At 50.3% G+C, this 12,497-nt stretch overlaps 1 protein-coding gene across 4 annotated transcripts in view; it reads right to left on the bottom strand.

Annotated features, from left to right (window-relative positions):
• SEPTIN11 (septin 11) overlaps window positions 1–12,231 on the bottom strand; it is a 46,605-nt gene extending 34,374 nt beyond the window's left edge. For 3 of the 4 annotated variants that reach the window (XM_029965632.1, XM_029965634.1, XM_029965633.1), the window contains exon 1: window positions 10,359–10,455. In XM_029965632.1, the coding sequence (XP_029821492.1) occupies window positions 10,359–10,385 (27 nt within the window). In that variant the 5' untranslated portion in view covers window positions 10,386–10,455. Of the gene's footprint in view, window positions 1–10,358; window positions 10,456–12,138 lie in introns of those variants that run through there. The other variant, XM_018089038.3, reaches the window with a different exon arrangement.
• Window positions 12,232–12,497: the final 266 nt, after the last annotated feature.

Genomic DNA, 12,497 nt, shown 5'->3' with positions numbered 1-12,497 from the left:
TTATTCCTCACTCCTTGTTTGGTGCATGCACAACTGGTGTATTTAATACGTTTCTGCAACTTCAGAGTATCCTGCCCAGAGCCCAGTGCAGCTCTGCACAAGGGCCAGGCTTTAGGAACTAAGTGGGACACTTCCAAACATTACCCTGAGCTAATCCAATGTTATTTTTCCTGCAGCAGCCCGCCACTCACAAGACCACTGGCAGAGATTTGCAAACCACTGGCATTCACCCACATTCTCTAGAACCGTGTTCTTCCAAATTCATAAATTATTCCATACACAGGCTGCTGCAACATCCATTAGCTGTTGGTGGAGCCCTGCTAAAAGGTTAAACCGGAGCCAGTATCCACCCTCACAGATTAATTAATGTTGGCCACTACATTCTGCTCCCACTGTCCACCCCAGTCATGTCTGCCCTTTGAAGGGAACACAAAAGCAGATGGATACAGACTTCATTTTAATTTCTGCCCTCCTGTCAAGACTTGTGCTGTAACAACCCATGCCACTGCTTGTAACAGCGCAGTGTTAAACAAACCCCACAGCTCCAATGTTTTTCTCCCATAGACCCCCAAAGTGAACAGAACCAAGTCTCCAGTGTACTACGCTCCTGCACAGTCCAGCTGCTCAGACTTGTCCTGGTCAAGCTAAACACAGAATTCAAAGTCTTGCAGCCTTATGAGGACACACAATACATACTGGACTCCACCTGGTTAAACCCACAGCTCAAGGACAGCTTCTGGAACGGAACACTTTGCAGGGCTGTTTCTCTGAGTACCAACAATAAGCTCTTTGCCATTAGCTTGCACCTCCCGTGGTTCCTTTACACTGTAGCTCGGTGTGCTCACGGCGCTGGATTTCTCCTCCTGGAAGCACCGGGACAGGCAGTAGGGCACGTGAGGTATCCATCCGTGAGCCAAGCACTGAAGTGTTCGGCTTGGCCAGCACATAGCACAGCGCAGCCGAGCACGAGCGACTGTGACAGCTGAGCAGCGCTGCTGCCGAGAGCTCCACCGAGCCCGGCTCTCTGCAGCAGCGAGGCTCCAGAGGCCTGACAGAGCAGGTAAAGCCTGTCACAAACTCATGGAGCCAAACCTAGGGAATCGGGAAGACAAACAGACCCGAAGGCGCCGCTCCGAGCGAGCGCCTCCTGCAGAGGGCTAGGGAAGATTAGTTCACATGAAGGAGCTCCCTGCTCTGACATGCTCTACGGCTCCAAGTGCTGCAGATCTGCCTATCCCAAAACTGGGGCACAATTCCCATGTGCAGTGCACGTTTCTGCCCTTGGCTCAAGTTATTTAATGAGAGATATCAAAGCAAGGGATCTGCTGCTGCATATTCCTTATTAACAATGCAGACTCCACCTCCACATCGCTGGGGTCTGACAGGCAAATAACTGCTCCAGGAACTTGGGAAGCCTTCCAAGAGGAAAGCTAATGCCCAGCTCTTCCTTCCATGGTTGTCCAGGAGGAGAAGTTGGGTTTGTCCCTGGTTGAGGTTCCCACTCTGCACATCACACACCAACACAGCACAAGCCTGTGCCTGCTGCAGGCCAGCAGCACATTCCAATCCCAGGAGAGTCAGCACAGGCTGGAGCAGCCCTTCCCTGGGCACATGAGGTTTGAATTCACATTTTCTCAGGTCACTCAGCCCCTAAGGCTGCAAACTGGAGCATAAACCTCAAGAGTGGACTTGCACAATCTTCCTACTTACACATCCTCCTACTTAGACAGTACCCCAGAGGATGGCAAACATTCAGCCTTCTCCATCCTCCTTCCTACCATCCAGCACCACTGGACTCCAGACACTGAACCATGACCCATCTCTGCAAGGCACAGCACCAAACTAGGAATACCAGGCCTCTGCCCTCAACAGCTTTTAATCGCCCAGATGCTGCAGCACACACACTCCAGGAAAGTCTCATTTACCACAGGTGGTGTGGATGCAGACAACATCCACACACTCTTCTCTTGGGACTTCTTACTGTGCATTTTACACAGCGACCAACCACCTACTTCATGCCAGAAACATGGACCGTTTTCTAGCCTGTGTGAACTTTACACTTCCCCTCAAACTGAAACCACAACAGCATGTAAGCTGTATCACAGCTAGCCTAGATTTATACTTCTAGCTTTTTGGCTCATCCCACTGCAAGAAATCATCAGGTTACTTGGTTAGGCTATGAAAAAATACTGCTTTCCTCAGGTTATATCAAAACCCGGTAATGCACATCCCATTGGAAAAACACTCTTCTGAGCTCCATTCCTGGCAAGACCAATCCTGGAGGAAACGTAGCTGTGTGCAAAAACAGACAGGAGTCACACATCAGACCACAATTTCAAATAATATTTTGCTTAAACAACAAAACACCTCAGGCTTTCATGTTTAAGCAATTCTGGGCTACAACAGAGAAATTAACTGCGTCTTAGGAATGCTCTATGTGAAAATTGCCCTCAATTGCATTACCGTAAACCCAGAGAAACAAGGTCAGAGTTACTCATGCTGCTCACTTTTAAACCCTTCCTCCTTATTGTTCTGTCTCCTCGAAAACATAACGTGCCTATTACCTTATTTGAATAGTTATTTTCTAGCAAGTGGTTTTAATTAAAAGCATTAGTCTGGTAATGCCTCTGCGCCACAAGATCTCACTCCGTTTGGTGCGAGAGGGTGAGGTTTGCAAAGGTGACTGTGGCTGTGCTATTATTTCACTGATCACAACTTGGTAAGACAAGGCAGGGAATTATCCTCTGCTTTACTTATGGAGAAAACAAAGGCATTTGCCCACGACCACCCACCAAATCAGACGGTGGAACACTCGAAGCATGCCAGTCACACAAGCCCTAACCCCAAGTGGTTCTTGTAGTTAATGTTCTAATAATTAATAATTGCTTATCTCCAAATGCTGAATAGCAAGAGTGCTTTCCACTAGGGTGAATATCCAGCTACCTGGAAACACACAGCCCAAGGTCCCCTGACAGCACTACTCAATCATGTATCAGAAATCAAAGTGAATCGCTCTAATTGTTCAGTGACCATCGACTGTGCATCCCAGAAGGAGAGGCACTTCTCCCAGAAGCTGTTTATTTTCCACTTTCAGGCAGTTTCCTTGTAACTCAGAGCACCAGGAGGGTTTACCACAGCCTCCTCAAGAGCTGCCCCTGGGCCCCAGCAGACACTTCCATGCAGGTTCTCCTCAGCAGGAAGCAGCTCCTGGGTCTGGTGCTGCATTCTGCCTCCACTGGACACCAGGGACTTGGGTTGCAATCACCAAACCTTTGCCTTCCCCACAAGACAAGGGGAGGAAAAAAAACAAAAAACAATTAGGTCAAATGCTCCTGAAAAACACCAATTACTTTATATATAGCGATTGCACTGCAGTGTCATTTAATCTCAGTTTGCCATTGTCAGATATCAGCTGAAATTCCCTGCTTTGCTCTGGCTGCCATATTAAAGTGCCACATATTTAATATTAATGAGGCAGATGAAACAGAATGAGACTAGGCTCGCATTTTCTGGGATAAAAGAGAGTTTGTGGCAGAAAAGCATTCATTTAAAAGCACCAGGGATTTTTCTTGGCTTGGAAGTTACATACGATATATAGGAAACCAACAAAACCCTTTTCAAATGTAATTAAAAATCTTAATCTTCTGATTCTATGAGCTAACAAAGGCATTCATTGTTTCTTCTGTTAAAAAAACACAACAGCAGAAGTTGGGTTACCTGGCCACAACTATGGGAAGCTTTACAGATAAAGTTGCTGAAACAGGATTTCAACAATTACTTCCCCACACACACAGTGTCCATACCCTTGTGCTCACACTCAGGCAAAAAATCTCAGAGCTCAGAACTCAGACTGCCCAAAAAACAAGAGGCACACTGAGACCTGCCAGAGCCCAACCTGGACATGAAACAGATCCGAGGGAGGAAAAAGCAGCAGCCAATGGATGTGGTGGGGAAGTGGTGTGATTTATCACCAGCGCAAGTCACCAGACGATCTGGCAAAATCCCTGCTCCTCTGGGGGTCTTGCCACGAAGATTTGAGGGCTGTGCATATGTTCAGTCCCAGATGGCTGCGTTAAGCCTTATAATCGCTCCCGGCATGTAAACGCGAGCAATACCTGCTCGCAGTACGACACCCTAATCTTTCAGCTGGAAAGGCTGACAATAAATGAGCACTGGCTCCAATTATTTAAGTCAACGATTTCTGACAATACCAGTCTTGACACCTCAAACTAGGAACAAAACAACAACAAAGACTACTGAAATACCATTAGCCACGGTGTTTCTACTTTTGTTGTGCGGATACAGAAAAATGTAACTCTACCAATTAAAAGAAAAGGAGACAGAGAACAGAAAAATCTTGAATCATACAAAGAAACAAATTCAACTATATTTATGCACCACTTCTTTACTGGTGTTTCCTACTGTACATTTCCTGCACACATGTGGAGGATGTGGGGAAGTCCATTTTACTGCAGAGCAATGCCAGGAACAAGTGTCAGTGATAACCTGGCACCTTCACCTTTCCAGGGTGAAACTTTTTCATTTCCAAGGTGGTCTGCTGACTGCCAAATTTTGCCCCAGAAAAATTAAGCCAGGACCATCAGCCTGACATTCTTCATTCATCTGAAAGCTGCCAAAAGCTCCCAGGCTGACTCAGACTGGAGGAGAAGGGTTTTCACAGGGGCTGAAAGGAGATGATTTGTGTGCTTCAAAACGCAAACATGTGGCTGTGGCTACAGCTGGGAACCTCTACCTGGAAGGCTAAAAAGCAGCCCTGCAATTCCACCTCTCCTGCAGTTCTCACTCCTGTACTTCCCTGGGAATCAGCCTCCGTGCTGCTCTGTGGAAGAGGGAAGCACAAGCTCGTGCAGTCACCAAGCAAGCCATCTACCCAACTTGCTCCTCTCCCACCTTCCTTTCCTCTCCAGACAAAGCAGAGGCTGCCTCCCCCAGACTGCCAGAACCTCCATTCAAGCCGTGTTCGTGTGCTTACACAAAGCATTTCACGCACTTGGTGCAGTCACCACGTGCCTGGCAAGCAGTTTCTGTTGATCCTCTTGCTTACACAGGACACTGTCATTCACTTTGCACCCACAGAACCCACCAGGGAAACACCCAGGCTCGGCAGAACACCTTCAGAGCCACGGACAGCCCTCAAGTCCTGCAAGTCATTCACAAAAGATCCCCCTCAGGACTCAGAGCACTTTCTCGCTTCCACACCCACCACGTGAGAGAGGTTAATATCATCTCGGAATGAAATACATAATATCCATGAAGATTTCCAGGAACAATTTCTACTAGAACTACTGCTCTGCACAGGAATCCATTCTCAGGAGTCGCTGGCAAAGCGGGCAACAACTGTGGCAAAACCAAAACGTTTCTAAAACAGGTCTTTTTCTATTAACTTGTGCCAAGTATTCATGGCCAGATCTGGTAAAGAAATAACCCACAATTACAGTACTTCAGGAACATAATTCCAGCAGCTAAATCCCATCTGAAAATAAATGTGGGATGCAGAAATGGCAACAGAATATCATTAGACAATAAAGATCTAAAGAAGCTATAAGCTGAGATGGAAGAAAAAAACCCCAACTCCCCAAAACAGTAGCAGTCTGTGCTTTGACAACACTGCATGTGGGATGCTGCTATGGAAAACAAAAAGCTTAAGCCTGCAAGAAAAAATTTATCTCCTTCCTATTTTGAGCAACTTCAAAGCTCTAACTGCAAATTCAGATCCTAAGGCTACTTTGACACTCTCCTAAACACAGGCATAGGGTGTATTTTTAAGTAAGGAGTCCCAAAGATAGCTCAAGACTTATAAATCAGAGCTCAGCAAAATACCTGTAGTACCAGGGAAATGGCAATAATGGCCCTTGGACTACAGCTCATGCCAAGAGGGCATCGCTTACATGGGCCAAGCAGAGCACTCCACAGGGAGAAAGCTTCCAGAAGGGCTAAAGGAAAAGCACAGGGAGCTGCTCCCCCTTCTCACGGCTCTTTCTCCACTGCCTCATGCCTGGCCAAGTGGACCTTGCCTAAGCCACATTAATCACACCTGCCCGAGCTGTGGAGAGGAAGAGCTCTGGCAACTCTTGCAAGTCCTGCCCACATGTCTAAACCAGGCACCATGATGGAGAGGATGGGGAAAGGCATCCAGATGGGATGAAGAAGGAGCATCTCCTATTCCCATCACACAGCAGCATGCAAACTAGCACTTATATTGTAGTACTCATGAACAACATTTGGGGTTCATTTTTGTTACCACTGCTCTGAGCTAAGAGAGCAAGACCCTGAAGTTGGTTTTGTGGCTCTGCTCTGGAGCATCTCCAGCAGAATTAACGCTGAGCTCTCCCCACGCCGTGGTGTTTGTCTGAACCATTATTCTGCATCACTTACTCCAGTAGGCTGCAGAGCTGCTCACAGGGCTGGAAGCACAGGCAGCTCAAGAGCGTACCTAAAAAAAGCTTCAAATACTATTGGGAGGCTTTTTTGTTTATTTTTAAATCACCTGCTTGCATCCAACTGTTCTACGCTGAAGCTGCTCCTGGATCTTTCCCTGCAAGAGCCACTGTAGCTTGACAGGACCGAAGCCTAGAGCCAAACCACACCAAGGACGAGGCTGGGAAAGGCAGGAGTGTTTGCCAAGCCAACAGAAGACCCTGTCCCCCTGGCATCTCTCCTGCAAAGCAAGCCACAAGCTACTGAGCAGCCTCGTGACCACGCTCTAGGAATCACCTCAGGAGGAAGAGCTACAGAAAGAGAACCAACAACCCTCAAGCGACTGGAGAACAGGCAGCCAGCCAGTCAAGCTTTCTCTCTCTCTCGGGGGCTGCAGGGGTGGGAAGGGGACATACAAAACATGCCCCAGCACTGAGTGAATATTTTACTTCTCAGATTCATGCTGGTTACTTAATCAATCCCCATCATTATTTTAGAGGCCCTACTCAGACACTAGAATTGATTCCTGATCATTTCATCTACACAAAGTAAAGCCTTTCCAAGCATCTCCATCAGATCCTGACTCCTGCTCAGCTCCTTTCGTGCTGGAAAAGCTAGAGGCCCTGAGCATGTGGTGGGCTGGACACATAACCTGCCCCACAACCAAGACTGTGCTGAAAAAAGGCGAGGAGGAGGCAAGTTCCCACCATTGTTAACATCAACAGGAGCAACAAGAATTGTCTGGAAGAATTTCCTACTGCAAACAAGGTGCTGAGGTGAATAAAGGAAATGAAGAGGTCACGCACTAGAATACAGTCCTCTGTGCACCACCCAGGTCTGCACCCCTGGTGTAGACAGCTGAGCCAGGCCAGGCCCAAGCAGCCCCACTCAGCAGCTGAAAGCAGGCAAGGAAGCCAAAACCTGTGCCCTGGCCACATCAGCAGCCCCAGCAGTGCCACCCAAGCCCACAGCACATTCACTGTGACCAGATGCTCAGCTACTGAGAGCACAGAAACACTCACAGAGACAAGGGGGCACCCCCTTTCTTTGTGCTCATCTCTTGCTCTACCTTCCCGTCTCCCTCTCCTTCCTCCCCTCCATGGAAACCAGCAGTCTCTCATTATCAAGTATTTTTAAAACAGATGGGAGAGTGCACTACACTGTTTTAATCTCTCAGATAACGTTCTCCATGGTTCCCATGTCAAATCTGCATTGCAGCTTCACTTTCCCTCAATGTCTGTTTGACTTGGAGCAGGGTGTACATCATTGTAAACATGAGTCTCGCTTCTGTAACAGACCAAGCTCCGGTTCTGTAAACATTTGGGATAAACACATAAAGAGAAGGGTAGGCAGGCCAGAGCCCTCTTCCACGCTCTGATCTACTAAGAACCCATCCCACACTGGTCAAGATGCTGGGAAGTAACCCAGGAGGAAGAAAGGGGTCCCATATCTAGCACACCTCAACCGTTTCCACACTGCAAGTGGCTTATCTCACACTGAGCCCAGAAGACCATGTGCATCCTTCCAGCCCGGTGCATGTTTAAGCACATGCTCGGCTTTCATCAGCTGAGAGCTCCCAGGGCAGCTCCCAGCACCAGTCCTGCCAAAGCTTTGCTTATGCATGCCTTTACATTTACATACCCAGAGCGGGCTCCATTAAGGCAAATGAAATTATAGGCAGCGCATTACACATGTGCCCTCACATCTGTGGGATCAGGGCCTAAAAATGAAAGCCGCCCATCCTACCAAAACACGCCCTGCTCGGCTACAATTAAACACAGACACTTCAGAGCAGTTTGCTGAAGTTATTCTTTATGCATGCTTTTACAATTAACATAATGTCATATCCTGCCAGGACGTAAAAGGTTGTGACTCAGGAATGTTATCATCGTTTTAAGTCAAACTGACTCGCTTTTGGTTTCATTCCTTTCCTTTCCCCCTTCCTTTAATTCTCCCTCCAACCAGACGCATACCACTCAAGGCTCCACTTAATCACATTCTGTAAGAAAGTTGCAAAGCAAATCTTCACCAGTCTTGCCTTGCTCTAACATATAATTAACTATTTCTTCCAACTCCCTGCCACCCTCCCAGCAACACAACAGCAGCAGGCAAAGTGGGAGCAGACAGGATTAGATAAGAAGATACGCAAGACAAAACACCCCCAATGCCTCCCGAGTGTCAGCCCACTGTCCTTTCTTCTCTTATCACCTCAAGATAAAACAACTCTTCTTCAAAAAGCAGCTACACGGGAGGGTGAAGGGTCTGCCCACCAGCTGCTTGCAAAGGAAGCCGAGTGCCCTCGTCCTTCCCTCTCCCACACGCACATGCTTCTCATGCTGAAGGATGCTTTATCCTGCAGCCAGCCCCACTGCACTGGACTCAGCAGCACACACACACACACACACACAGGGATTTGGTTTAACTACTGCAAAACCCTCTGTGGATGCTGCTTTGGGATTGCTCATGGACTTGGATTAACCAGAAACACGGGAGGCTGAGTGACAGCACGAGTTTAACATAATGACAAAAAAATAAAGCAAAACACATACTCAGGAACAAACAGCAATCACGTCTTGCAGTAAGCCACGTTCCTCAGCCTATTAATGCTGTGAGGTTGCTGCTCCACACAAAGTGAAAAGGCTTGGCAATACCCTTCAGCCTGCCCTAAAAACCAGCTGAAGCCATGATTTCAATGCATCTTCTTACACTGAGAGACAAACTTCAATTTCCAAGCATGCTTCAGACCTTAAGATCAAGGAATCATTTCAGAAGAAGCTTTACAAATAGCTGATATAATTTATAGGTATTCTGTTAACAAACATCAGCTCTTATTTTGCTTAGCAGCATAACTTCCCCACCTCCAGTAACACCATTAAACCCCATCTCCATACATTTGCTTTGCCACATCAGAGGAACATTACAGCCCCGCAGATCCACAAGCACATAATAAATGCCAAAAGAAACTGTCTCATTCTGGTCACATCTTGAACGCAGACCATTCTCTTATTATGAGAAGGAGCCACATTCAAGTCCTCGGCTCATGGGCAACATCTGGGTTACTCGCAAGCACTGAAAAAGTTGCTGGGAAGTCGGTCAAGTCTCTCCCTCCCGCGGCCGACGATGCACAAAAGTGCATTCAGTCTGGTCACGGTGGAGTTTCATTCACGTTTCTTCAAGTTGAATGCAAGAGAGACTCGCTTTTTTTTTTTTTCAGGAGCAGCATCTGCTAGTTTTCGTGGGTTTAGGTTTTTTTTTTTATTTCTCTCCGTAAAGGGGAAATCTTTTGTCCTTCTCAACATGCACGTAAAAAAAAAAAAAAAAAAGACTCCCGGCCACCACATCCCGAGAAAAAACGGTCACGCTGGAAAACGCAAGACACGCGTGCCCTCGAAGACTTCCCTCCGGGACTGCGGACTGCCTCTCCCGCCCGCGCAGGCACGCTCCGGCCGCCGGCAGTCCCGCCCGCCCGGCGCCCATCCCGCAACGGGGTAACTGCTCTGCCCGCTCCCAGCTCTTCCCATCCGGCGGGAAAGCGGCGGGGCAGAAACACGCCGCGGCACAGCAACTGCCGCACAGCTCAAGTCGGCGGGCGCAGCCGGGGACCACCCCGCCGCCTCCCCGCTGCCCGCGCGGCTCGGAGGCGGCGGGGCTCCGGGACGAAGCTGCCGCCGCCACCGGCCCGGCCCCGCCGCAGTCACGAGCCGGGGCCGTCGAAACGGAGACAAAAAGTTTTGCGCGGGCGCCCCCGGCCCCGGGAAGGGGCAGAGGCGGCGGCGCCCCGGCGAGCGCCACCGCGTCCCCCCGGCATCGCGCGCCCCCAACGCAGCCGCGGGCACCGCACCCCCGAACCCCGGCTCCGCGCCCCGCAGCCTCCCGGCCCCCGCCCGGCCGCCGCCCCCAGCCCGCGCTGCCCCGCGCACCGCCGGTCTGCCCACGGCCACGGCCATCGCGGTGCGGTGCTGAGGCGCTGCGGCCTGCGCTGCCGGCCCGCCGCTCTGCGCGCCTGCTAGCACTGCAACATGGCCACCCGGCGGGGAGGGCCCATGCGCAATGCAAAGGGGCCGGGCGGCGAGGCGCGGGACCCCCCCGGCCCCCCGCGGGCACAGCGGGCAGCGCGGGCGGCCGGACGGCGCCGCCCCGCGCTCGGGAGCCCCGAGAGCCGGCTGCGGCCCCGCGGGGCTGCGCTCCATCCCCGGCGGTGACTGCGCTAATCCCTCTCCCGCCCGCGCCCCCCGAGCCGGGCCGCTGGTATCGTCCCCGTCACCCCGGAGGGTCACTCTCTCCCACCCTGGCAGCCCCGCAGCTTAAAGCACAGACCCGTGTGCTCCAGGGACCCTTGATGGCCAAGCAACCGACCGACAAGGTTCTGCTGCCACCAGTTCGGTGAAGAACGAGGCTGAGGATACCGGCAACGAGATACTCGTAACACAGAGGCACACAGGAGCCCCTGACGCCCTTGCATAACGACAGAGAGCAAAACTTGACACCTCGCTCCTCTCGTTTCTCCGAGCTCTCCTGTGAAACACACGTTCTGTTTTTCAACCAACTGGGCATACCAAACAACAGCCATGGTGGCCAGTCGCTCTCCCACTCCACAAGTGATTTCCAGGGACGAAGTGAAGCCCAGCTGGCTCCTTGCTGCTCGAACTGACAAAACACTTAACATCCCGGTGTGAAGCATGACATCCCTTTACCTGCAAAGGTGGGAGTCTTAGGGCTAAACTTAATATGTCTGCTTGCAAATCTTCAACCAAAGTAGTGATGAAGCCCTGCAGTGCTTTGTGAAGCATAAAACCTCAGAAGGCTAGGGAAGACACAGACCCAATTTGCTGCACACATGAACGATACATTAAATTACAGACATATCAGAGCTACCCCCATATGTGAACATCCACCGAACCAAACCAAAAAAGCCAGCAGGATAAAAGCTGAGAGCACCTCCTACAAGCAAACAACCCCGGGGAGCGGTAAGCAAACAGACCTCAGCAATGCACTTACCATTTGTACGCTCTTTGATATCAAGCTCATACCTTTTCCCTCCAAAACCCATTTTTGTGGGGCTATGAAGAAGCATGTGGCTGTTTGCCGAGGGCTACAGAGTTTCTCCTTCCTGCGGCTTTTTTTGACCAGGTTTGGGAGAACTCGGGAGCTGATCTTTCAGAGTGGTCACCCCCAGCCTGAGGCAGAAACAGTGGAAGCGCACGAGCACTACCCGGCCCCGCCGCCCATCAGGGGCTGAGCGCCTGCACCTGGGCAGTGCCCTTAACTCGGCACAGCTGCAGCCATCACTGGCACAGCTGCTACACCAACGGACCCTGAGGGGGCTCTACCCGGAACGTTCTGGAAGCAGAGCTGATGCAGTGCTTTTATGACACACACATCTTAGGTGTTCATGCTAATATCCGAGGGAGGCTTCGATATTAGAGTCATTACTGCTCTTGTAGCAAACTCCTCCCGCACACAGGGCTCCAGGTGAGGAGGTGCTGAGCATGCCTGCACTGGGAAATGCGCTCGGACCAGTGCAGCCTCTAGTGGAAACACCTGACGATCGTATCTCAAGAGTTGTCCTCATTGCACCTGTGGGTGAGGCAGACACTGCTTCCCCTGGTCTGAATTAGAGACACGCATGATACTCCTGCATCAGCACAACTTAACCAACACGAAAATCTCCTTCACTCGCAAACCCTTGATGTGACTCACCGTGTCCTTCCTTGGCCCGGGGCGGGGAGAGCTGTGGTCGAGTTGCCTCCACGATACTCAGGCATACACACTTCCCTGGGTATGGCTGTTTCCACGATACTCAGGCATACACACTTCCCTGGGTATGACTGTTTCCACGATACTCAGGCATACACACTTCCCTGGGTATGGCTGTTCATGCTGAAAGAGCAGGGGAGGAAAAAAAAACCATCAACACCAAGAAATGTTCTGCAGTCTTCCCAGATCTCAGCTAGTGTAGTTCCTTGCATTCCTAGTGTTCACTGGGAAGAAGCAGACCCCTAGCTCCTGAAAGTTTCATAACTGCTGCTAACAAATTGTTTCCCAAGAAAAGGGAATTG

The sequence above is a fragment of the Manacus vitellinus genome, unplaced genomic scaffold (assembly GCF_001715985.3).
Source record: "Manacus vitellinus isolate BGI_N305 unplaced genomic scaffold, ASM171598v3 scaffold_112_pilon, whole genome shotgun sequence".
Taxonomy (NCBI): Eukaryota; Metazoa; Chordata; class Aves; order Passeriformes; family Pipridae; genus Manacus; species Manacus vitellinus.
The sequence above is the reverse complement of the archived record's forward strand: the minus strand, read 5'-3'. Positions and strand labels throughout refer to the sequence as shown.